Genomic DNA, 27,780 nt, shown 5'->3' with positions numbered 1-27,780 from the left:
CACAACTTGCCGGCATTACTCAGGAAAGACTGCCCTTCCTCTCACCTTGACTTCTAGTTTAATTCAAAGGTAAGTGACTAACCACATGTATCTGTTATGTAAGAAAATGACCATTGTTATGACAAAATTAAAGCCTGGATCTGCAGGTGCTTTTCACAACTGAAGCGCAAGGTGTGTTTTCAGGTTTCGAAGACAGAGCTTTGAGTTGTTCTTCGACCTTTCCAAAGAGAACCAAAAGTATGTGGACGTCTGCTCGTTGAACATCTCATTCCAAAATCGTGGGCATTAATATTGAGTTGGTCTTTTGGAACATTGTTGCGGGGATTTGCTTCCACTCAGTCACGAGCAATAGTGAGGACAGACGCTTATGTTGGGCGATTAGGCCTGGCTAGCAGTTGGTGTTCCAATTCATCTCGAGGGGGTTGAGGTCAGGGCTCTGTGCAGGCCAGTCAAGTTCTTACACCTATCTCAACATAGCATTTCTGTATGGACCTTGCTTTGTGCACTGGGGCATTGTCATGCTGAAAAAGATGTTTCCACAAAGTTGGAAGCACCGAATCGTCTAGAAAGTGATTGGATGCTGTACCTTTAAGATTTCCCTTCACTAGAACTAAGGCGCCTGAACCATGAAACGGCCCCAGACCATTATTCCTCCACCACCAAACTTTAGTTGGTACTATACATTTGGGCAGGTACCGTTCTCCCGACATCCGCCAAACCAAGATTCATCTGTTGGATTGCCAGTTGGTGAAGCGTGATTCATCACTCCAGGGAACGCGTTTCCACTGCTCCAGAGTCCAATGGCGGCGAGCTTTACACCACTCCAGCCAATGCTTGGCATTGCGCATGGTGATCTTAGCGTTGTGTGCGGCTGCTTGGCCATGGAACCCCATTTCATGAAGCTCCCGAACTGGTTTTGTTCTGATGTTGCTTCCAGAGGCAGTTTGGAACTTGGTAGTGAGTGTTGCAACAGAGGACAGATTTTCACTTGCTACGCACTTCAACACTCAGCTGTCCCATTCTGTGAGCTTGTGTGGCCTACCACTTTGTGTCCGAGCTGTTGTTGCTCCTATAAGTTTCCACTTCACAATAACAGTACCTACAGTTGACCAGGGAAGACATTTTACAACCTGACTTGTTGGAAAGGTGGCATTGTATGACGGTGTCACGTTAAGTCACTGAGCTCTTCAGTAAGGCCATTCCACTGCCAATGTTTGTCTATGGCTGTGTGGTCTAATTTATACACCTATCAGAAATGGGTGTGGTTGCAATAGCCAAATCCACTTATTTTTAGAGGTGTCCACATACTTTTGTTAATTTGTAACTAACCCTTGTTTTTTAACTCCGCTAGCTAGTCTAGCCACTCCTGTTTCATCCGTGCAAAGTTTGAAAGTTACTACAACATTTCAATTCAAGTTTGACTAGAATTCTAAAGTTAGCTAACCACTTTGGAGACCCAACATTTAGTCAATATACTTGATACAAGAGACAGTAAATTACTAGTTTGCATTCTCAACCCACGTACAGGACTATTTGCACCAAGTTAAAGGGATGTTCCATTGACAGGATTACTAGGGGATCTCATGTCAATTGCATGACTAGAAATCCCCGTAGTTATCTTTTGAAAAAATGTATCCAATGTCAACGCCAAGAATAGAGGACCTACAACATTCAGAATTATACATATTGGGTTTTGGCTGTCAATATGTCGTCTGACATTCAGTAGTCCTTCTAGCCTTGACAGATGCCTTACTACTGCTTCGGTCTAGTACAGTGCAATGTAATTAATGAGATGGACAGTAGCTAATAACCTACTGCTAGCACCACTAAGCTCGCAACCAGAAAGGACACTTTTTAGGAAAAGGACTCTTCATAAAGTGAAAGTCATTTTTAACCACCACTGACTGAAATAGCAGTAGGTTCTACTGGACCTAGTAGATTCGTATTCAGCAGTCAACAAAGGGCCTCTGATATAGCAAGGCCATTTGGGGTGGTGTTCATGCCTTCATTGGCTTGACTTAAGGTTAGATGGTATGTGAAAAACATTGATACCTCAAATGACTGATGCATTGTGAAATAAACATGCTGATTCACATTTTAAGGCTCTAGAGGTTGCACAATGGACATTGAAGTATCATGTTTATAGGACTGATCATGCGCTGCAAGTTCTGGTTAGCAGTCTTAAATATATTTAGACTTTTCTCCTCCAAAGGTCGAGCACCAATGTCCATCCTGAAGATTCATGCCCGGGAGATCTTTGATTCTCGTGGCAACCCTACTGTGGAGGTGGACCTCTACACTGACAAAGGTAAATGTTGCTATTGGCCTAACCCTGTGTTCCTCAGTTTGGGAACCACTGCTATAGTTGATTGTCCAACTTTTCATGACAAACACTATTTTATATCTGTCACTCTTGTCTCCCAGGTCTGTTCAGAGCAGCTGTACCCAGTGGCGCTTCCACTGGTATCTATGAAGCCCTGGAGCTCAGGGACAATGACAAGTCATGCTACCTTGGGAAAGGTGTGGGGTTAATATACTATAACTGCATAATATGATTATAATGGAATCTGTTTTCTATGAATGCATCCTTGTGTGTGTGAAGTTAATCCTTTGTCACAGTAATGGTTGCATGATTCACCAATCTAAAAACCTGACTGGTGCTCTGACTGAGGTACATTTGTTTTAGTGTCTGAAAAAGCATACTGGGTTGTAGCTTGGATTGCTACTTTCTAAATCCCCCAATTGTCAATGCTTCTTACATTTCAGCTCCACTGCATGCGTTGCTTTTCCATCAGCGTAACATAACTGTGATGTTCTACCTGCTACAGAGCACATTATTTCAATTCACAATATGGAACGAATGTGCTCGTCAGCCATCAAGAATTGAATCTCTGCCGTTCTTGCGGTTGGATGCTGCCATTGGATGTTACACAACATGAGCACAACACGTGCAGTAGAGCAGCTTTCATTAATTTCACCGGAAGCAATCGCTCTGGCTGATGGCAATGCTGGATGCCAGATGGCTGCAGAGTGGCAAGGCTGTTAGTCTGTAATGTTTCATTGTCCTTTCAGGTGTCTCACAAGCCGTGGACCACATTAACTCTGCACTTGCACCTGCAATCGTTGGTCAGGTACAGTAGAAATAATACTTCTTGAAAGTTGATGTACAATGACATGGAATGTTACCTTTGCTCGTGTTGCTGTTTCCCTACCTGGTAAAGATAAACAGGTCTAGTGCCCACTCTGCCACATACTCGTAGTTAATGCAGCCCTTGTTCCTCAGTTTAAATGCTATGTGCTTAACTTGTTTGTTATTCATCTCAGGATGTGTCTGTGGTTGAGCAGGAGAAAATTGCTCAGATCATGCTTGACATGGATGGCACAGAGAGCAAGTGTAAGTTTCAGATTAAAATGCGGAGGACATGTTTTACCTAGTTAAATGCATTGATTGTAAGTCGCACTGAAAGAGTTCTGTCGGCTAAATAACTCAATATTTGCCCCATATGAGGTTATTTTTTATCAATTTCACTTGCATTTATTCTTATTTTTTGCACATCAGCCAAGTTTGGTGCCAACGCCATCCTGGGTATTTCCCTGGCGGTGTCTAAGGCTGGCGCAGCAGAGAAAGGTGTCCCCTTGTACCGTCACATCGCTGATCTTGCTGGGAACCCCGAGGTCATCCTGCCTGTGCCGGTGAGTACAGGGTGTGAAAGTCAGTACTGTAAGAGTAAAATACTGTTGCTCAAAACACGCTCACACACGCCTTGTCTTACAGCTTGTCGTGTAGTTAATTTTCTACATCCATATCTCAAAATATATTTTAATGAAATCAAATAAAATCTTGGATTTCGTATTTCCCAGGCCTTTAACGTGATCAATGGTGGGTCTCACGCGGGTAACAAGCTGGCCATGCAGGAGTTCATGATCCTACCGGTGGGTGCCAGCACCTTCAAGGAGGCCATGTGTATCGGGGCTGAGGTCTACCACAACCTGAAGAACGTCATAAAGAAGTACGGCCAGGACGCCACCAATGTGGCAGATGAGGGTGGCTTCGCTCCCAACATCCTGGAGAACAAGGAAGGTATCAGATGTGATCATAGAGTATTTTGATCACATAAAGTATATATTTTTTATTTTCAGCACAAAGTATATTTTGGTACTTTTTTGGATGCAGCTTTTTCTACGGGAAACTCACCACCTCAGCCACTAACTTGTAGTACCCACATGATCACAAGGTGTTGCCAATGTATAACACATTATTCTAACAAATGAACACCCGTTTAATTTTCCACAGCTCTAGAGCTGATCAGAGGCCTTCAGCAAAGCAGGATACACAGAAGAGGTGGTGATTGGCATGGGTGTGGCTGCCTCTGCGTTCTACAGGGATGGTAAATATGACTTGAACTTAAAGTCTCCTGATGACCCAGAGCGTTACATCACTCCCAATGAGCTGGCTGACTCTCTACAAGAGCTTCTGCAAGGATTAGGTGTCCTGTCCTTGTTTACCTTTCGAGTATTTCAAAAGTATTTAATGTTGTCTCTGGCTGGATCAGCTTTGTATTTTATCACAAATTCAGTGAATCAGTTTACACTACAATGGAGTTGGGCAAAGTTAAATATTATATTAAATATTATGGTTGGCAAATGAAATGACGCACAATGTCCTATTCTATGGTTTAGTCTACTCTAATGTACAGGACCATGACTTTCCTCTCGGTGATCACTGCTCTATGTCACCTCTGCGACAGTGGTGTCTATTGAGGACCCCTTTGACCAGGACGACTGGGAGGCGTGGTCCAACTTCACTGGCAACACGGAGATCCAGGTGGTGGGTGATGACCTTACAGTGACCAAGGCCTGCAACTGCCTGCTGCTTAAAGTCAACCAGATCGGCCCTGTGACGGAGTCTCTGGCTGCGTAAGTTTCACACACTATCTATACTCCATAGTGACTTCAAGAGGAGTCAGTTTTTTTCCCTGCCTTTTTATTTTTTATTTTTTTTGGGGGGGCAGACCTGAGAAAATACCTGAGATTTAGGAGTTTGTAATTATACTATACATTGATGAGCATTAAATTGATAATTTCATGACTGTCTACAAACCGTTATGTCATGTGAGTCAAGGCAAACAACCTGCCAGTTGTAAGTCTAATGTGAGCCTTGCATGATGCAATTTTCCAACGGTGTGAACTTCTAACCACGTCATGAGTCCTCTTTCCCCTGTCCAGGTGCAAGATGGCCCGGTCCAGTGGTTGGGGAGTGATGGTCAGCTATCGCTCTGGGGAGACTGAGGACACCTTCATTGCTGCTCTGGTGGTGGGCCTGTGCACTGGACAGATGGGGCTGCCCAAAGGAATCATTGTTATGATTGATTTTAAATGATATTTGTTACTGTACATTATTGCTATGTAATTAATGTTGCCCCTGTCTGTTTGTCCAGATTAAGACTGGGGCTCCTTGCCGCTCTGAGCGTCTGGCCAAGTACAACCAGATTCTCAGGTGAGGGTTCATGACCTTTGATTAGGCTGTAATGTTGTGATGCTTGTCATTTTTATTCTGCTGGATTTATTTTCTTGTTGATGTTTTTTACCCATGTAATCCTGCATGGCATAACCATTGGGGAAATGTATAATTTTAGTTGACCATTATACAGAATCACCTTTATTTGCCAAATAATTTGCATGTACTAGAACTTGATTAAGTGAAATGTTGCTGCTATAACTAGAATAGACAAACAATCACATACAGTATGGACACTGAAGATAAACTGCAGACTAAGCTATACACTTCATAACTGTTTTGAATATTGCTTTGGTGCTAAACTGTATTTTCGGTTTCCTCTCAGAACTGAAGAGGAATTGGGAGACAAGGCTGTCTTTGCTGGGAAGAACTTCGGGAACCCGCTGGCTTAACTGAGTGCAATGGGCGCATACTCATTGGCATATAGGCACACACTTGCACATAACAGTTTAGCAAACATTCCAATGATTACTTGCAAATGCTGAAGAAGCTTACGGAACAAACTGAGTTACACACGTCAAGGCAGCTAGAAAGGCACATATGAAGTTACACTCATGACCATAGGTTTTGGTTACATGCATACATTACCCACATTTTGGTTAGTGTGAGTTGCTATTCTTACTATTTAAATATAGAGCAAGATAACCAATGGTTTGGGAAAGTATAAAGGTAGTTGAATAAACTAATTCGTTTGGAACTGAACCATTTCCCTGTGGTCATTACTTTTTTGCAAGATGTGTACATTTTTTGATTGTCAAGCATATATGTATTATAAGGGTGACCGGTGTGACTATTCTGCCATTGTTCTATAATTTATTATTAAAATATGTATTCCTGGAATATTAGTCTGGGCTGGATAATGTATCCAGGTGTGAACCGTGAACCAACCTGTTCAGTATTCTCGCGCTCTACAGTTTTCGTGGCGCTCTGAATAATGTCTGCGTTCGAAGCGGTTCTATATTTTGGTATCGATGCTCTCTGGGGCATGGCTCTATAGACACAGTAGATTATCCTATTAGCGACCGCGGCACATGCTCCGTTATATCTACGGAGAGCGGAACTTTTAATGCTGAGCGTGGGGCTGAGGTCACTGCACAGTTTAGTGCTAGGGAGAAAAAAAATCGTCTCTTAGCCTCCATTTTGAGTAGTATGGAATAGCATAGTTTGTATCGACCACTACGCTGGCAGTGTCAACCTAAAAACGACACTAGGAGCCTCCGACATGGACGACCTGTTCAGTCCGAGAAGGTAATGGCGTTGCCTCGTACATTTTTACATTGTTTTAGACGCGAATATTTTAAATTTCTGTGTTTACCTTGCCATTTTTATGACATACTTGGAATTGCAATGGTCGCGATGGCGTTAGCTCGATCCATGTAGCTAAAGCTAGCAATCTATCGTACGGATAAAATATTTCAGTATCTAGATATATTTAATTGATCACGTGGTGCATTGTGGATTGCTGTCATCTGTGTCAATTCAGCTGTCACAGATTTGTGGTTTCTGTCGATTTTCACTTCGGCTCCCGGGAAAGACTTATGTCAATACTCCATTTTGCGAGACTGTCGGGCCACGTAAATAGACAATGACGATGTGAGGATGCTTATTTTAAATGTAAAGTGAAGCTTATAATAACGCATAAAGCAACACGCTTCAGGCTATGCTTATTTTGTAAAAAGGCAAGTGTGATAAGCATTGCAAGTGGCTGGAGACAGGACTCGTTTATGTAATGTTTGGAGGGAACGTAATAGCCGCATTCAGATTGGCTTTCACTGATGGATGGGCGGGATTAAAGGAAACCGCTGTCCAATTGAAATGCAAGATTAACCCAGTAATATGAAATATTTAGATTAGGATTAGGGATTAAGATTTTGTTAGGCTCATAGCCTATTTGCCTTGTGATTTGTGTTAAATATGTTTAATTCCTTTGCATGTTGCATGCACTAGTATGTCAGAAAAAGGGATGTATCTAGCACTAGTTTTTTTCTGTTTTAGAACAGAACATTAACATTGCTATATGGTTATAAACATTACAATGCAATACAATTTAACTGTCCATATGTTACAGCAAACAACAGAAATTTGATAGCACACATCACACACATTTGAGAGGAGCACAGGGTCAAGCTACAGTGCAGCGCCCCTGGATGAAGAGCATGTTGTGGGGTTAAGGGCCCTGCTCAAAGGCCCAACGGTAGGGGATTGTTAAGATGTGAACCCAGCAGCCCTTCAGTTGTCAGATCAAATCCCCTCTTTATTTCTAGCGCTCGGCTCGGGATTCAAACAGTCAAGCTTTCTGCTAATGCTCCAATTCCTTAGCTGCTGGGCTACCTACCTACAATTACACTGTTCACTTGATTGATACTACAATTGATAGTGACATTTTGTCAACATGTGACTTGAATAAAACAATGAGTTTTTAATGGTGAGCGAGCTTTATGCCTTTTCATTTTCAATGATTCTCTAATAAAATGTTTATTGATTTTAGTTTTTATTCTGTTCAAATCAGTTGCAAATATAACAGAGGATACTATGCACAATAACAATGTAATATCTAACTGTTATATGTTATAACTGAATTAGCCTTATTTCCAGGAGCCTGAACAGCACGCAGGGGGAGATCAGAGTGGGATCAAGTCATCAGGTAATAGTCCATTAACCCCCTTTAAGCAGGCTGTCCCTCTCTAATGTATTGCCCATTGGAGAACTTACCATATAGCAGTACCGTTATGTCTTCAACAATCTCCATTGGTTTAGTGTTGCAAAATTTGAGAGCCTCGTGATACATACAGTATGTCATAAACTATCTCGCTGTCATAACCTGACATATATTTGTATCACTGTAATCAACTGTCTGTGACAGTGAGACAAACATGGTCTTTATCTGTCTGTATTATTTGTGTGTATGCAGGCTAAGCTCCCTGAGCTGCAACCACGCCCTGTGTTTGGTGTTCAGACTCAGACAGAGAATGAAGAGCTGGTGTGGATGCCAGGGGTCAATGATTGTGACCTCCTCATGTACCTCAGAGCTGCCAGGTTCGTGTCGACTCAGCAACACTCATATTAGCCTGGTCCCAGATCTGTTTGTGCTGTATAGCCAACTCCTGTGGTTGTTGTTGGGTATACAGCACAAACAGATCTGGGACCAGGCTACACTTGTAGTGTATCTCTTGTGTGATGAATGGTGCAACCCTGACAGATTTAAAAACGGATGGGATTCATACAAAACCTGATGTCTGTCAGCCCTGCATAACACTGGTGTTTTGCGAGTAAGAGTGAAGTGCATTATTATGATCATTAAGTAGTGTGTAGAACATAATTGTTTCAGTTTGACTGCTGCTGGTTTTTAGTTGTCATTTAGTATAAAGACTTGTCCTATCAGAGTTCTTCTAGCTAGCCTGTCAGGTCATTATTGTTAAAGATAATGTCATTTAAAAACACTTCTGTAGGCGACTGTAGTGCACACTGTTTGTCATGCTTGTCATCCTGACTGACTGCACAGCAGTATTTATTTATCTTCCATGTCACTTCCTGATTGAAGGAGCATGGCAGCGTTTGCAGGGATGTGTGACGGAGGATCCACAGAGGACGGGTGTTTGGCGGCCTCTCGTGACGACACCACACTCAACGCGTTAAACATGGTGGGCAGGAATACTTTTCTGCATTTAAATGGGAATATGAAATAGAACAATGAGATCATTTAATTTTCATGTTCCCATTTATTATTGTTTCCACTTAAATGTAATAGTTTTTGTTTTTTAAACATTGTAGAGAAATTTTTTATAAAAAAATATAGTGTACAATTGCAAAAACAATATTTTGTTACAAATAAGATCTTGAACCGTTCTCAGTAGATCTTTGATTGTCTCCCTCCCTCTACAGTTACACGCCAGCCGTTACGACGCAGCTAAAGCTCTCCAGCGCCTAGTGAAGAAACCTGTGCCCAAACTCATTGAGAAATGTTGGTCAGAAGATGATGTGGTAAAGCAGCCTTGCACCATGCTTACTTCAGGTCCAAAGACCATGTTTAACTTTAGGCACTTGGGCCCGATTTATAATTGAGATGAGCATTGTAACTCTGACTTTTGCATAAATCATTCATTGATGTCAACGTGAGATTTGCTCAGATATTTTAGTTAATCGCTCAAGACAGAATATGTGCCTATGGGTATACAGTTAGGGCTGCTCTGTGGTTACATCGGGTTACTCCAATATGTATTATGGCCATTGTGTAACATAGACAATAGTGAAACAATATGAAACACGTTTACACTGCATGGTATATTGTTGACTGTTTTTATTTCACCCACAATCTCTTTACAATCAACAGAAGCGGTTCATCAAAGGTTTGAGACAGTACGGCAAGAATTTCTTTAGGATTCGCAAAGAGCTGCTGCCCAACAAGAAAACGGTAAATGAAAACACCTGGTGTAATATATTTTACTCTCATACTGTGTCTTATGTCTGTCTATACATAACAGACATATAACTGGACATAAATATACACACAATCAACAGACGTAACTGTTTGCAATGCAGTCAGTAGTTTCTTCTTATTTGATGTACTTGCTGATATACTTGTTACGTTCCCCAGCAAGAACCAAATAATTTCACTCAAACAGAATGGGGAACTAACAAAGAGTCACTGACAACAACCAGGAGGGGTTCTGAAAGACACTCATGGGGGTGTCCACTAAAAGTTGACAAGCAACAACAACTGGAACCTAAAAGCCACCCACCACGAGTGTCCACTAAATTTTGCCCAAGAAGAAACAAAGAAAATAAAAATCCATACCAAATTTAAAGACAGGAAGCAAACCGAAACTGTGGAGCAAGACGAAAACATGGAAGATCAGACAAAGGAATGTTTTTCTAGAAATCAAATAGGGAGAGCCAACTAAAAGGTGTTGACCCTCCACATCTCTCAAGACCACTGGGCCAGCCACTCTTAAATATCACCTGGGCCAGCATAGGTGAAATACCTTCCGACTAACGAGACGGCAATCAGCACAGGTGTAACACATACATAATGTCATGACGCTAGCCCTTTCAGTGAATTGGCTAGCAGAGATGTTAACAGCAGTTTTTATGACTTTACAACCACGTCGTGTCTCCCTGACCATGCCGTATGGAAGAGAGAGGGTCACAGTAGAACAAAGGAACTCTCCCGCCAAATTCTATCTCATCCCAGAATTAGAGAATTTAACAATATTCCTATATTGGAGAATGTGTAAACGGTCGGTGGAGAAGCCAGCTATGACCTGGTCCGTTTTGTTTCATGTTTATGACCTCATGAAAGACAATACAGCAACATTACCCTAACTCTGTTTATACAGGTTCCTCAGTTATGAGGCTTGCATCTAATTCTTGTATAAAATGAATGAGTAAGATGAAACTATTTGCGAAAGGATGTGATGTTAACCTTTAAAATGAGAGAATTGGCCTCCCATGTAAAGTTGAACTAAGTCAGTAGCCACGCCGAAGTGAATAGACATTCGTTGGAAATGATGAACCAACCCCTTTTCAACTCTTGAATAAAAGCCTCTGTGACGAAAAGCCATCTCAGTACCAAATAACGGGAGGACTTCACATTGAAAAGGGCTAATTTCAACTCTACAGGCCAGGAAACGTGAGAGCTTGTGATATGAACTCTGAACTATTGATCACCTAAAGAAGAAGTGCATACTAAACTAGCATATATCAGACTGCAGCTGAATATATGCGCAAATCTAGTACGAGAACACTGACCGACGAGGAAGCATCTCCAGAGTGAGATGAACCTCTCAGACCACGTGAACCTGTCACACGATGATCCGGAAGACTCCACAAAGGACGAGGGCGACATCGACTGGGCAAACCAGAGCCTCACATCACCAGCTCAACTATCGAAGCCAGCTTCACGTTAAATACAGTTCATTGCTTTTCCGAATGGGCTATCGTTAGCGGCATATGTATTTATGTGAGAATAGCTTTCCAGGTCTGATAGAGACCAATGTTCCTTTGTCTTCCTTCCAAAACCCCCTTCTCTTCTCTCTGAATCTATCGTGTTATAACCAAACTGTTTGTGTTTAGTCCACTAGGAATGGTATTTACTGTATAATGTTATTATGTATTGTATATTATTTAATATGTATATTGTTTAATTAGTTAGTAAATAAATAATTGAGCCAATTTGTGTATGGATGATTCATAGTAGAGTCTGGGTTTGTGCAGATAACCAAGAATTTTACGACGTTCAGATGAGACTGACGGAAGGTAATAATAATTAATTAATAGAAGAATAATTGATCAGATATTAAAATTTGAAGCGTTATATTTGGAAAATTCAAATGTAGTAATCTGAAAATTTTCCGTGGTGCCCAGACTTCCTAGTTAATTAAATTTACATTATTATTTTAATCACGTAATAATAATTACAGAGAATTGATTTGATAAAAAAACAGTCTTCACATTTAATGACAAGTCAGAGACACGACACTAACGATGTGACATCATTTGGCACGCCCTACGTGCTAACGTGCTAAAGTCCATCCTCAAAACATAATTGGAAAAACCAAAACCTGGAACACACTCCAGCAACACATTCAATATCTTTATCTGTATCTTCATTGGAATCTGCACACTGTGCCCTCTTCTTAAATCACGTGTTGTGTTGTTGGCAGGGGGAGTTGATCACATTCTACTATCACTGGAAGAAGACACCTGAGGCTACAGGCACACGGCCGTACCGTCAGCACCGTAGACAGCCGTCCTCACGCAAGGCCAAGACTCGCGCCACCGCTGCCACTGTGAACACCCCTTCCCAGTCCCAATCCAGTGAGTGCCGGGGGTTTTCAATTCCTCTAAGATTTAGCTTATTTTATGGCCGGGTTCCTGGACACAGATTAGGACTGGTAGGGGATAGTGGGGTAAGTGGAGCCGTTTTTACATTCAGCATCACCCAGTCAAGAAAAATATTGTATTCTTTCTAACAAAGATATAGACTATGTATACAAAAGTGTGTGGACACCCCTTCAAATGAGTCGATTCGGTTATTTCAGCCATACCTGTTGCTGACAGGTGTATAAAATCGAGCACACAACCATGCAATCGCCATAGACAAACATTTGGCAGTAGAATGGCCTTAGTGAAGAGCTCAGTGACTTTCAACGTGGCACCGTCATAGGATGCCACCTTTTGAACAAGTCAGTTGGTCAAATTCTGCCCTCCTAGAGCTACCCTGGTCAACTGTAAGTGCTGTTATTATGAAGTGGAAACATCTAACATCTAACAACGGGTTAGCAGGGAAGTGGTAGGCCACGCAAGCTCACAGAATGGGGCCGCTGTGTGCTGAAGCGCGTGAAAAGATCTTCTGTCCTTGGTTGCAACACTCACTACCGAGTCCCAAACTGCCTCTGGAAGCAATGTTAGCACAAGAACTGATCGTTGGGAGCTTCATGAAATGGGTTTCCATTGGCTGAGCAGCCGCACACACACCCATGATCCCCATGCGCAATGCCAAGCATTGGCTGGAATGGTGTAAAGCTCGCCGCCATTGGATTCTGGAGCAGTGGAAATGCGTTCTCTGGAGTGATGAATCATGCTTCACCATCTGGCAGTCCGACGGACAAATCTGAGTTTGGCGGATGCCAGGAGAACGCTACCTGCCCCAATGCATAGTGCCAACTGTAAAGTTTGGAGGAGGAATAATAATGGTCTGGGACTGTTTTTCATGTTTCGGGCTAGGCCCCTTAACGCTACAGCATACAATGACATTCTAGACGATTCTGTGCTTCCAACTTTGTGGCAACAGTTTAGGGAAGGCCCTTTCCTGTTTCAGCTTGACAATTCCCCCGTGCACAAAGCGAGGTCCATACAGAAATGGTTTGTCAAAAATCGGTGTGGAAGAACTTGACTGGCCTGCACAGAGCCCTGACCTCAACCCCATCGAACACCTTTGGGATGAATTGGAGCGCCATCTGCGAGCCAGGCCTAATCGCCCAACATCAGTGCCTGACCTCACCAATGATCTTGTGGCTGAATGGAAGCAAGTCCCTGCAGCAATGTTCAAACATCTAGTGGAAAGCCTTCCCAGAAGTGTGGAATCTGTTATAGCAGCAAAGGGGGGACCAACTCCATATTATTACCGATGATTTTGGAATGAGATGTTTGACGAGCAGGTGTCCACATACATTTGGTCATGTAGTGTTAGAGCGTTGGACTAGTAACTGAAAGGTTGCAAGTTCATATCCCCGAGCTGACAAGGTACAAATCTGTCGTTCTGCCCCTGAACAGGCAGTTAACCCACTGTTCCTAGGCCGTCATTGAAAATAAGAATTTGTTCTTAACTGACTTGCCTTGTTAAATAAAGGTAAAATAAATAAAATTTAAATAAAATATACTGTGGGGAGAACAAGTATTTGATACACTGCTGATTTTGCAGGTTTTCCTACTTATAAAGCATGTTATGTCATGCAATAAAATGCAAATTAATTACTTAAAAATCATACAATGTGATTATCTGGATTTTGGTTTTAGATTCCGTCTCTCACAGTTGAAGTGTACCTATGTAATAAAAATTACGGACCTCTACATGCTTTGTAAGTAGGAAACACTGCCGATTTTGCAGGTTATCAAATACTTGTTCTCCCCACTGTATCTACAACACAAAATCAATGTATACGTGTGTGTATAGTGCTTATATTGTCATATGTGTGTGTGCATGTGTCTGTGCCTTTGTTTGTGTTGCTTCACAGTCCCACTGTTCCATAAGGTGTATTTTTTATCTCTTTTTTAAATCTGATTCTACTGCTTGCATCAGTTACCTGATGTGGAATAGAGTTCCATGTAGTCATGGCTCTATGTAGTACTGTGTGCCTCCCATAGCCTGTTCTGGACTTGGGGACTGTGAAGAGACATCTGGTGGCATGTCTTGTGGGGTATGCATGGGTGTCTGAGTTGTGTGTTAGTAGTTTAAACAGTTTCAACATGTCAATACCTCTCATAAATACAAGTAGTGATGAAGTCAATCTTTCCTCTACTTTGAGCCAGGAGAGATTGACATGCATATTATTATTATTAGCTCTCTGTGTACATCCAAGGGCCAGCCGTGCTGCCCTGTTCTGAACCAATTGCAACTTTCCTAAGTCCTTTTTTGTGGCACCGGACCACACGACTGAAGTTGTCCAGGTGTGACAATTCTAGGGCCTGTAGGACCTGCCTTGTTGACAGTGCTTTTAAGAAGGTAGAGCAGCGCCTTATCATGGACATACTTCTCCCCATCTTAGCTACTGTTGTATCAGTATGTTTTGACCATGACTAAACTCCAAGCAGTTTAGTCACCTCAACTTGCCCAATTTCCACATGAATTATTACAAGATTTAGTTGAAGTTTAGGGTTTAGTGAATGATGTGTCCCAAATTCAATGCTTTTAATATTTAGGACTAACTTATTCCTTGCCACCCATTCTGAAACTAAGGGTATTTTTCTATCATCTAGTCCAGTAACTGTAGATAACACAATAGGAGTGGGTATAGTCTTTGTCTGAATGAATAGCAGTGGGTATAGTCTTTATTCTGATCTCTTCTCTCTCCTGCAGTGGACATAAGTTCAGCCAGTGAGGATGACCTGGACAGTGAAGACAGCGAGCAAGGCACCTGTGGACACTGTGCCACAACCAGTGAGTATCGCTTAACTCTGTCCGTTTCTTTATTTCCCCCATTGATCCTATTGGTTTGCATTGATGTCATGTATCATACTTGCTCCACCAGCCACCGGTGCTCAGTTCAATGGATTCTGATGTACTGTATGTTTCTGTCCTATGTTGATGACAAATCAAATTTCTCCTCTTGTGATCAATAAAGTTTATCCCATTCAATGCTTTAATTTCAGCCTCTAAGGACTGGCAGCACGGAGGCCGGGATAACATCCTCCTGTGTACCACCTGTCGTACCTACTACAACAAACATGGCCGCCTGCCGCCCGGCCCTAAGCCTGCTGACCCTACCTTCATGTTCAAACCTGTCAAAGAGGAAGAGGAGGGCAACGGGAAGCACGGCATGAGGACGCGACGCAGCAGAACACCGGTAAGCCTGGGAACCGCCCATCTTAGCCCCATCTTGTGTATACCTCCCTTCCTCCCTGCCACCCACACTCCGCTCTCTCTTTCTCTCTTTCTCTACCACCCTCTCTATCTTTCTCTACCATCCTCGCTCTCTTTCCCTACCACCCTCCCTCTCTTTCCCTACCACCCTCCCTCTCTTTCCCTACCACCCTCCCTCTTTCCCTACCACCCTCCCTCTTTCCCTACCACCTTCCCTCTCTTTCCCTACCACCCTCCCTCTCTTTCCCTACCACCTTCCCTCTCTTTCCCTACCACCCTCCCTCTCTTTCCCTACCACCCTCCCTCTCTTTCCCTACCACCCTCCCTCTCTTTCCCTACCACCCTCCCTCTCTTTCCCTACCACCCTCCCTCTCTTTCCCTACCACCCTCCCTCTCTTTCCCTACCACCCTCCCTCTCTTTCCCCACCACCCTCCCTCTCTTTCCCTACCAACCTCTCTCTCTTTCCCTACCACCATCATCTTTATCTTTCTCTCTCAATTGTTGTTATAATATCTTTCAATACTTACTCTAAGTTGTATCTCCCTCCAGTTGTCTTCATTAAGAAGTGGCCACAAGAGGCTGACCGGCTCTCCTACCAGTGAAGACCAGCAGTCCAGTAGCCATCCCTCTCCCGCCCCCAGTGGAGCTAGCTCCACCTCCAACGCATCCAGAACCTCCTGTTTAGAGAAGACTGATAACACAAAGAAGCCTGGCAAGGTACAGTCACACACATATATTATTTTTGAAGTTAGGGAAATAGATTTGAATGCACAGTAATGGCGCATTTGTGAATTGAAGTACACCTAATATCATATACAATCATAACATCTAGTTGTATTTCTGTCGTTCAGACCAAGGCTTCCCCTTTGCCCAAATACTTTTTACTGTGTTGTATATTCATGTAGAACTGAATTGAATAAGTGAATTATATTCCTTCCATCTAACAGAAGATAAAGGAAGAGGCGCCCCTACCAAAGAGTACTAAACGTTCCAGGGAGAGTGCAGCCCAGGACCCAGAGGAGCCTGAGAGAACACCAACTAAAAGGACGAAGACACTGCAGGTCAGACAGAGTGTAAGACAATAGGAAAGCAATGACAGCTACAAGGTGCAAGATCAGAGAGAAGCAAAATAAGCTAAACCAGCTCTCAGAAACGTATCACTTTTGTTGACTCGTTATTCTTTAGTTAATGTCTTATCTTCCTGCACTGAGCTACATTGTTGGGTGTAACTAGATCTATCCAGTGGCTCTTTTTGGGTAACATTAGCATGATGAGAACCTCCCCTCACCAACAATTCTAACCTTGTGTCTCCATCCTCCTCTCAGGGTGAACAGACAGAGTGCCGGTCGGAGGGCGATGGAGAGGCTGAGGCAGAGAGGGGTGAGGTGGAGGAGGAGAGCTGCTCAGACAGCCGCAGTGCCCAGGACGACGGCAGCAGCGACACCAAAGACATCGACCAGGACAACCGCTCCTCCTCCCCCAGCATCCCCAGCCCTCGCCAGGGCAACGAGAGTGACTCCGACTCCTCTGCCCAGCAGCTCCAGGGTGCCCACCAGGCAGCAGCAGAGACCGTCAGTGCCCCTGCTGCTGCCCTTGCTGAAACACAGACCCCACAGATTGTTCCTCCACCACGGGTTGCAGGCTCAAACACATCCCTGCCTCCCCAGGGTACCTCTCCCTCTGCAGAGCCTGGCCAGGTACAGGCCCAGGCAACCCCCTCCCCAGAGCCTCCCCAGCCTTCAGCCACCTCTGCTCAGGCTGGTCAGTCAGTTAGCTACCAGACAAGTCCCCCACACAACCGACCCCTACCCCCCTCTCACCCTCTCGCTGGCCCCTCACCTGTCCCTCCTCCGCTGGGACAGGCCTTCCATCCTCCAACTCCTGTATTCCAGGGTCCTCTTCCTTCTCCTGGCTCTCTGCCTCCCACCCAGCCCCTGTCCCTCCATGGTGCTCCGACCCAGTGCCCCCACCCCCAGCGACCCCCTCCTCACTTTCCCAGGGAACCCTCCTTCCCCCAGGCCCTCCCCCTCACCTCCGGGCCCCAAATCAAACCACCCCCAACCACACCCATCCCTCCATCTCACAAGCAGCCACCACACCTCTCTTCTTCCCTTGCTCCCCCTTTCCCGCAGATGCCGTCCAACCTGCCCCCTCCTCCGGCACTGAAGCCCCTCAACTCCCTGCCCAACCAGCACCCTCCCGGTGCCCCTCCACCCCCCCTCCAGCTCATGCCCCAATCCCTGCCCATGCAGCAGGGAGTCCCACCCCAGCCTCCCGTGCTCACGCAGCTGCAGAACCTCCCTGGCAGAGGCAGCCACTCCCACCCCCACTCCTCCCTGTCCTCCTACTCTGCCCCCTCAGCCTTGCACCCTGTCCTCTCGGCCTCTTCTCCCTCTACCATGGGTCCAGTCCCTAGTCTCCAGCCCTCCTTCCCCTCCCTACGCCCCTCGCCCGAAAACCCCATTGGCATTGGAGGGTCACATGTCCAGATTAAAGAGGAGCCATTGGATGAATGTGAAGAGCTTGAGAGTCCGCCCCCTCCACCCAGAAGTCCCTCACCGGAACCTTTGGTTGTCAACATCGCCAGTCATGCCAGCCAATCAGCACGGTACTTACTGCATGACATCACTGCAGGCAGTCCTGTAAGATGGGCCTCCTTTACAGAGTTAATTGTGGCCATTGTGTTTCTCAAATGTTAACAGATGTTACATATGTTCTCAAACAATATTGTTGTGTTATTGCTATATATGCTGTTTGATTCATTTCAGATTTTTCAAACACCTGGACCGTGGCTACAACTCGTGCTCCAGAACAGACCTGTTCTTCACTCCCCTGGCCTCATCCAAGCTGGCCAAGAAGAGAGAGGAGGCTGTGGAGAGATCCAAGAGAGAGGCTGAGCACAATGCCCGAGAAAGGGAGAAGGACAGAGAGAGGGAGAGGGAACGAGAGAGGCAGGAAGACAAAAATGCTGTGAGTAATATTCCCTCTGTTCCTTTTTTTCTTTGACATAACTGACATGATGTCTATGTATCTCAGCAATGTTATCAATGATATTAATACATACTAGTACAACAATGTTATCAATGATATTAATACATACTAGTACAACAATGTTATCAATGATATTAATACATACTAGTACAACAATGTTATCAATGATATTAATACATACTAGTACAACAATGTTATCAATGATATTAATACATACTAGTACAACAATGTTATCAATGATATTAATACATACTAGTACAACAATGTTATCAATGATATTAATACATACTAGTACAACCATGTTATCAATGATATTAATACATACTAGTACAACAATGTTATCAATGATATTAATACATACTAGTACAACAATGTTATCAATGATATTAATACATACTAGTACAACAATGTTATCAATGATATTAATACATACTAGTACAACAATGTTATCAATGATATTAATACATACTAGTACAACAATGTTATCAATGATATTAATACATACTAGTACAACCATGTTATCAATGATATTAATACATACTAGTACAACCATGTTATCAATGATATTATTACATACTAGTACAACAATGTTATCAATGATATTAATACATACTAGTACAACAATGTTATCAATGATATTAATACATACTAGTACAACAATGTTATCAATGATATTAATACATACTAGTACAACCATGTTATCAATGATATTAATACATACTAGTACAACCATGTTATCAATGATATTATTACATACTAGTACAACAATGTTATCAATGATATTAATACATACTAGTACAACCATGTTATCAATGATATTATTACATACTAGTACAACAATGTTATCAATGATATTATTACATACTAGTACAACAATGTTATCAATGAAATTAATACATACTAGTACAACCATGTTATCAATGATATTATTACATACTAGTACAACAATGTTATCAATGATATTAATACATACTAGTACAACAATGTTATCAATGATATTATTACATACTATTACAACAATGTTATCAATGATATTATTACATACTAGTACAACAATGTTATCAATGATATTAATACATACTAGTACAACCATGTTATCAATGATATTAATACATACTAGTACAACCATGTTATCAATGATATTAATACATACTAGTACAACAATGTTATCAATGATATTAATACATACTAGTACAACAATGTTATCAATGATATTAATACATACTAGTACAACAATGTTATCAATGATATTAATACATACTAGTACAACAATGTTATCAATGATATTAATACATACTAGTACAACAATGTTATCAATGATATTATTACATACTAGTACAACAATGTTATCAATGATATTAATACATACTAGTACAACAATGTTATCAATGATATTAATACATACTAGTACAACAATGTTATCAATGATATTAATACATACTAGTACAACAATGTTATCAATGATATTAATACATACTAGTACAACAATGTTATCAATGATATTAATACATACTAGTACAACAATGTTATCAATGATATTAATACATACTAGTACAACAATGTTATCAATGATATTAATACATACTAGTACAACAATGTTATCAATGATATTAATACATACTAGTACAACAATGTTATCAATGATATTAATACATACTAGTACAACAATGTTATCAATGATATTAATACATACTAGTACAACAATGTTATCAATGATATTAATACATACTAGTACAACCATGTTATCAATGATATTAATACATACTAGTACAACAATGTTATCAATGATATTAATACATACTAGTACAACCATGTTATCAATGATATTATTACATACTAGTACAACAATGTTATCAATGATATTAATACATACTAGTACAACAATGTTATCAATGATATTAATACATACTAGTACAACAATGTTATCAATGATATTAATACATACTAGTACAACAATGTTATCAATGATATTATTACATACTAGTACAACAATGTTATCAATGATATTAATACATACTAGTACAACAATGTTATCAATGATATTAATACATACTAGTACAACAATGTTATCAATGATATTAATACATACTAGTACAACAATGTTATCAATGATATTAATACATACTAGTACAACAATGTTATCAATGATATTAATACATACTAGTACAACAATGTTATCAATGATATTAATACATACTAGCACAACAATGTTATCAATGATATTAATACATACTAGTACAACAATGTTATCAATGATATTAATACATACTAGTACAACAATGTTATCAATGATATTAATACATACTAGTACAACAATGTTATCAATGATATTAATACATACTAGTACAACAATGTTATCAATGATATTATTACATACTAGTACAACAATGTTATCAATGATATTAATACATACTAGTACAACAATGTTATCAATGATATTAATACATACTAGTACAACAATGTTATCAATGATATTATTACATACTAGTACAACAATGTTATCAATGATATTAATACATACTAGTACAACAATGTTATCAATGATATTAATACATACTAGTACAACAATGTTATCAATGATATTAATACATACTAGTACAACAATGTAATCAATGATATTAATACATACTAGTACAACAATGTTATCAATGATATTAATACATACTAGTACAACAATGTTATCAATGATATTAATACATACTAGTACAACAATGTTATCAATGATATTATTACATACTAGTACAACAATGTTATCAATGATATTAATACATACTAGTACAACAATGTTATCAATGATATTATTACATACTAGTACAACAATGTTATCAATGATATTAATACATACTAGTACAACAATGTAATCAATGATATTATTACCAGTGGTGGAAAAAGTACCAAACTGTCATACTTGAGGAAAAGTAAAGATACCTTAATAGAAAATTACTCAAGTAAAAGTCACCCAGTAAAATTCTACTTGAGTAAAAGTCTAAAAGTATTTGGTTTAAAATATACTTAAGTATCAAAAATAAATGTAATTGCAAAAATATACTTAAGTATCAAAAGTAAAATTGAAAGTATAAATCATTTCAAATTCCTTATTTTAAGCAAACCAAATGGCACCATTTTCTTGTTTTTGAAATTTACGGAAAGCCAGGGGCACACTCCAACACTCAGACATAATCCAACACTCAGACATAATCCAACACTCAGACATAATCTGTGTGTTTAGTGAGTCCGCCAGATCAGAGGCAGTAGGGATGATCAGGGATGTTCGGTTGATAAGTGCGTGAATTTGACTATTTTCCTGTCCTGCTAAGCATTCAAAATGTAACGAGTACTTTTGGGTGTCAAAGAAAATGTATGGAGTAAAAAGTACATTATTTTGATTGTGTGAAGTAAAGTAGTCATAAATATAAATAGTAAAGTACAGATACCCCAAAAATGACTAAAGTAGTACTTTAAAGTATTTTTACTTAAGTACTTTACACCATTGATTATTATATAGTAGTACAACAATGTTATCAGTTGGATGTTTTGGATACCTGTAGGACTCTATACATTGTTTTCTTTCAAATTTGAACCACCTTAATGAGCCTCTTCTTCTTCCAGAGAGCGTCCAGCTCGTCCCACGACAGCCGTATGAGTGATGTCCAAATGTCCGGCCAGGTCCACATGCGCTCCTCCTTCGAGCAGCCCCCCACCAGTGTGGCCGCTGTGCCCCCTTACATCGGCCCCGACACCCCTGCCCTGCGCACCCTCAGTGAGTACGCCCGACCCCACGTTATGTCCCCCAACAATCGCAACCACCCCTTCTTCGTGTCCCTGTCCCCCGGGGACCCTCTGCTGGCATACCACATGCCTGGCCTGTACGCTGCCGAGCCCAGCCTGAGAGAGAGGGAGCTCCGTAACCTCCGGGAGAGGGAGCTCCGCGAGAGGATGAAGCCTGGCTTCGAGGTCAAGCCCCCAGAGATGGAGACCATGCATCCATCAGCCAACCCCATGGAGCACTTTGCCAGACATGGAGCCCTGGCCCTGCCGCATATCGCTGGGCCGCCCCACCACCCCTTTGGCCACTTCCACCCGGTCATGCAGAACCACCTGGAGAGGGAGAGGCAGGCACTGGCCCTGGCCGGGCCCCAAATGCGTCCAGAGCTAAGCTACGCTGAGCGACTGACTGCTGAGAGGCTCCATGCTGAGAGGATGGCATCTGTGGCTAACGACCCGGCCGCCAGGCTGCAGATGCTCAACGTCACACCGCATCACCACCAGCACTCCCACATCCACTCACACCTGCACTTACATCAGCAGGACCCACTCAACCAAGGTGAGGGTAAGGACATTTCTACTCAATTATATTCTGTCTTGTTTCATCTTCAGGATATGTGTGTACTGTATATGTGTGTACTGTATATGTGTGTACTGTGTGTGTGTGTGTACTGTACGCACAAATTGATTATTGTTTTAAAAACAAGAACATTTGATTTGTATTATATATATATTTTATATTCTTATTTAATGTTGTTTGATAGCCTTCTCTCAACATTAAATGAGACTGACTCTCCTCACTGTATTACTCTGTCTACCTACCAGTGTAGTTTGTCCCCCTGCCCAATATTAACTGATGTTTATGAAATGTGTTAATTTATATATTGTTTGTTCTCCTGCCTCATTAGATGTGTGTTACTGTCACCCAGGTAATGGGCCCCACCCTCTGGATCCCCTGGCTCCTGGGCCCCGTCTGGCCCGCTTCCCCTTCCCTGGAGGCCCCATCCCCAACCCTCTGCTCAACGACCTGCCCCACGACCATGACATGTTGCGACACCCACTGTTTGGTGAGGAACAATAACATTCACCTTGACTATCTATATGGGAATACACACACATCCAATTCACTGTATTTAGACTATATTTCTGTGATTGTGAGGTGACTAAGACTCACTCTGATGTTTTGTGCCCCTTGATCAACATCCGTACAGCCTATGCCGCTGTTGCAGGAGCAGGGTACCCCCGTGAGCTCCAGGGGCCCATCCCCCAGATGTCTGCAGCCCACCAGCTCCAGGCCATGCACGCCCAGTCAGCAGAGTTGCAGAGGCTGGCCATGGAGCAGCAGTGGCTACACGGACACCACCACCTACAACACGGGGGGCCTCTGCCCGGACAGGAGGATTACTACAGGTGAGGTGATTACCAACTCCGAACAATAACGACAACAACAGTTTACCTGAACACAGTGCTTTCATTTATGCATTTACTGAAAAATTGAAATCACTAGACAAAGTTGGATCTTGATTATTGATGAGCTAATATTATATCATAAATCACTAGACAAATGTGGGATCTTGGTTTATTGATGAACTATTGCACTAACATTTAATAAACTCAGCAAAAAAAGAAACGTCCTCTCACTGTCAACTGCAAACTTAACATGTTTAAATATTTGTATGAACATAATAAGATTCAACAACAGACAAACTGAACAAGTTCCACAGACATGTGACTAACAGAAATTGAATAATGTGTCCCTGATCAAAGGGGGGGTCAAAATCAAAAGTAACAGTCAGTATCTGGTGTGGCCACCAGCTGCATTAAGTACTGCAGTGCATCTCCTCCTCATGGACTGCACCAGATTTGCCAGTTCTTGCTGTGAGATGTTACCCCACTCTTCCACCAAGGCACCTGCAAATTCCCAGACATTTCCGGGGGGAATGGCCATAGCCCTCACCCTCCGATCCAACAGGTCCCAGATGTGCTCAATGGGATTGAGATCCAGGCTCTTCGCTGGCCATGGCAGAACACTGACATTCCTGTCTTGCAGGAAATCACGCACAGAACGAGCAGTATGGCTGGTGGCATTGTCATGCTGGAGGGTCATGTCAGGATGAGCCTGCAGGAAGGGTTCCACATGAGGGAGGAGAATGTCTTCCCTGTAATGCACAGCATTGAGATTGCCTGCAATGACAACAAGCTCAGTCCGATGATGCTGAGACACACCGCCCCAGACCATGACGGACCCTCCACCTCCAAATCGATCCCGTTCCATAGTACAGGCCTCGGTGTAACGCTCATTCCTTCGACGATAAACGCAAATCTGACCATCACCGCTGGTGAGACGAAACCGCGACTCGTCAGTGATCCAGCGACGGTGGGTTTGTGCCCATAGGCGACAGTGTGTTGCGGGTGATGTCTGGTGAGGTCCTGCCTCTCACAGCCTATTGCAGACAGTCTGAGCACTGATGGAGTGATTGTGCGTTCCTGGTGTAACTCGGGCAGTTGTTGTTGCCATCCTGTACCTGTCCCGCTGGTGTGATGTTCTGATGTACCGATCCTGTGCAGGTGTTGTTACACATGGTCTGCCACTGCAAGGACGATCAGCTGTCTGTCCTGTCTCCCTGTAGTGCTGTCTTAGGCGTCTCACAGTATGGACATTGCAATTTATTGCCCTGGCCACATCTGCAGTCCTCACGCCTCCTTTCAGCATGCCTGCGTTTTTCAGAGTCAGTAGAGAGGCCTCTTTAGTGTCCTAAGTTTTCATAACTGTGACCTTAATTGTCTACCATCTGTAAGCTGTTAGTGTCTTAACGACTGTTCCACAGGTGCATGTTCATTAATTGTTTATGGTTCATTGAACAAGCATGGGAAACAGTGTTTAAACCCTTTACAATGAAGATCTATGAAGTTATTTGGGTTTTTACAAATTATCTTTGAAAGACTGTCCTGAAAAAGAGATGTTTCTTTTTTTGCTGAGTTTAGTTTATTAATGTTATTTTCCTCCACAGCCGTCTGAAGAAAGAAGGTGACAAGCCATCGTGAGACACCTGACGATGTGAGTCACCATGGAAATGCATAAAGAGATAATGCTGTGTACTTTTGAAATACATTATGTGACAACTGATCTTTTTTTATTAGTTTAAATGTAATCGAGAGTTAAGAATCTTTGTGGCTCATAATACTTGTTTCTTGCTCAGCACTTAAAGGGATAGTTTACTCCCAAATCATCGAAAGTTTGTGAGAGTATTTCATATCTCAATAATGGTCTGTTATAAAGATTAGCATAGTTTCTGTTCCATGCCATTTTTTGTCTATAGATGTTACACATTTTTCCACTTAATATGGATTTCATAGCTTTTAGATTTCTCCTAATGCAATATAGCGGGCAGGATCTACACAATAGATGGTGTGGAATATAGCTCACCTTTGAAGTTATGAAAACATCTGACAAACGTTGATTAGGGGGTGACTATCCTTTTACTTTCTAAACAGTCTGACTGATCTCCTTGTACAGAATGACATTTAATATTATATGTTTGGATGATTGACTGTAATAACCTTGCATGACTGTTTCCCTTTGATTTTCATCAGAACTTAGAGTAGCGTTGCTAAAGTGTGATTAGACATCAAAAAAAGCATAGTAGATACATTTTATTCTATATCTGCAAAATATTTGTCTAAACCCTAAAGTTTTATATATTTCAAGATGTTTTCACAATTTAATCTGACACATACAGTAACATTTTTTAGATTGTAAATAATACATGTTCAATATTCTATATTATTAACTATGATTATTATGAATATTAGTGAATTCTTGACTTGCAAGCTGGCACAATAAAGTTAAATTATTTAGCTATACACACACAGAATATATAGCGTTATAAAGTAAAGTGAGTTAACACAGACAATTATAAATTGGAGTATCACTATTGTCACCCCTGACATAAAACGCTGTTTAGAACAGTGGATCCAGATAGTAATATTGTTTTGGTTAGACAAAACAGAAAAAGCATTTAAACCTTGGCATCTCTACCATGGACAAACCCTGTTTGAATATTTATGTGAAATAATATGGAAAACAAAGTGTATGCATTGCATATTTATTTGAATAAATAACTCTGCAATAACATGATAGAATGTATTGTTCAAACTATACCCTCTTTGTATGTATGTATGGATGGATGGATGGATGGAACTTTTGGGGAATTGTTTTTTTGGTAACAGTAATATCCCAATAGGGGGCAATCCTCACCCTTCCTTAGTGAAACGGTTGTTTCAGTAGGATCACTTTCGAACGAGAAAGTGAAGGCTATAAAGATATAATGACGCTCAAATTTAAGATCATTAAACAAAATAATGAGGGATTCTATCAGCCTAATCGAGGTGTAGATTACATTCAAGTGTTCTCACATTCCAGTATTCTCACATTCCAGTGTTCTCACATTCCAGTGTACGAACTTGTAAACAAGGCTGCATGGGATTTCTCTTAATGCGACTTTGTGCATTTTCCAATGGCAAAGGTATAATTCCAGGAGCCACTTGTGGATTTGACAGCTCTAACACAGTTCATTCTCTGACACCGCCAAAACAATCGCTCTGCGGGTGTCAGCTAAAGTGGATCTGATTGAATAGAGTCCCTAGTCCCGAGCATATGGGACTGTAGACCCCATATTCAGACCTGTGCAATAATACATGGAGATTGAGTCAAAGAGATGTATGGTAAGTTGAATTGCTTAACATTGACAAATAGCTTCTTGAAGTTATTCAATCAATTTACACACGACACCATACTGTATATTATAGAGGTTCATTAAACTTGTCTAAGGTGAAAAGTGTTAGTGTTGCTCTTGATATTGATTTCACATTTGTCAAATATGGCAGATATTATTTGGCCTTTCTTTCCACTGCTGATAAAACCATGCAGAACCTTGCATAGACCATGTTAACATTAGCCTTTAATAATCATGCAGAATAATGATGAAATACATTGTTACTTTAATAAGTGAACAATATGATATTATGTTTTGTAAATGACAGAGCCCTTGGTGGAAATATCATTGAGATCTTATGGTAATTTACTACAGCTGAATGATTTGTTTGGGCTGACCATAATTTAGATAATTAATTAATTAATCAATTACACAACAACATGCATATATCAAATTGTATCAATTATTTCAATTGGACTTAAAACTTCCTCCAATGTTTTTCTCTTCACTCAACGTACCGCTTTGGAAATACATTCCGTCATGCAAGTCATGACATGTACAATATACATAACATGACCAGAAATATGCGGACAACTGCTCGTTAAACATCTCATTACAAACTTATGGCCATTAATGACTTGGTCTTCCCTTTGCTGCTATAACAGGCTCCACTCTTCTGGGAAGGCTTTCCACAAGATTTTGGAACATT

At 41.4% G+C, this 27,780-nt stretch overlaps 1 protein-coding gene and 1 pseudogene across 17 annotated transcripts; both read left to right on the top strand.

Moving 5' to 3' along the window:
- LOC139414394 (alpha-enolase-like) lies at positions 1-6,046 on the top strand (annotated as a pseudogene).
- A 212-nt stretch (positions 6,047-6,258) lies between these two features.
- Positions 6,259-26,517, top strand: LOC139413673 (arginine-glutamic acid dipeptide repeats protein-like). Of its 17 annotated transcripts, XM_071161331.1 has the most exons (18): positions 6,657-6,766; positions 7,587-7,712; positions 8,114-8,162; positions 8,430-8,554; positions 9,060-9,159; positions 9,401-9,499; positions 9,849-9,929; positions 12,181-12,334; positions 15,096-15,176; positions 15,389-15,582; positions 16,150-16,317; positions 16,548-16,661; positions 16,926-18,208; positions 18,369-18,570; positions 22,201-22,915; positions 23,286-23,423; positions 23,568-23,771; positions 25,368-26,494. In XM_071161331.1, exons 4-17 carry the CDS (start codon positions 8,505-8,507, stop codon positions 23,768-23,770), a joined length of 3,582 nt encoding a protein of 1,193 aa, XP_071017432.1. In that variant the 5' UTR covers positions 6,657-6,766; positions 7,587-7,712; positions 8,114-8,162; positions 8,430-8,504; the 3' UTR covers position 23,771; positions 25,368-26,494. The 17 variants fall into 17 exon arrangements, with proteins under 17 accessions (XP_071017424.1, XP_071017416.1, XP_071017422.1 ...); XM_071161323.1 differs by lacking the exon at positions 7,587-7,712 and having other exon boundaries at positions 6,259-6,766; positions 23,568-23,766; positions 25,368-26,517; XM_071161315.1 differs by lacking the exon at positions 7,587-7,712 and having other exon boundaries at positions 6,442-6,766; positions 16,548-16,673; positions 23,265-23,423; positions 23,568-23,766; positions 25,368-26,491.
- The last annotated feature ends 1,263 nt before the right edge of the window (positions 26,518-27,780 follow it).

Source organism: Oncorhynchus clarkii, chromosome 7 (assembly GCF_045791955.1).
Source record: "Oncorhynchus clarkii lewisi isolate Uvic-CL-2024 chromosome 7, UVic_Ocla_1.0, whole genome shotgun sequence".
NCBI classification, from domain to species: Eukaryota; Metazoa; Chordata; class Actinopteri; order Salmoniformes; family Salmonidae; genus Oncorhynchus; species Oncorhynchus clarkii.
This window is presented reverse-complemented; position numbering and strand designations above follow the sequence as displayed.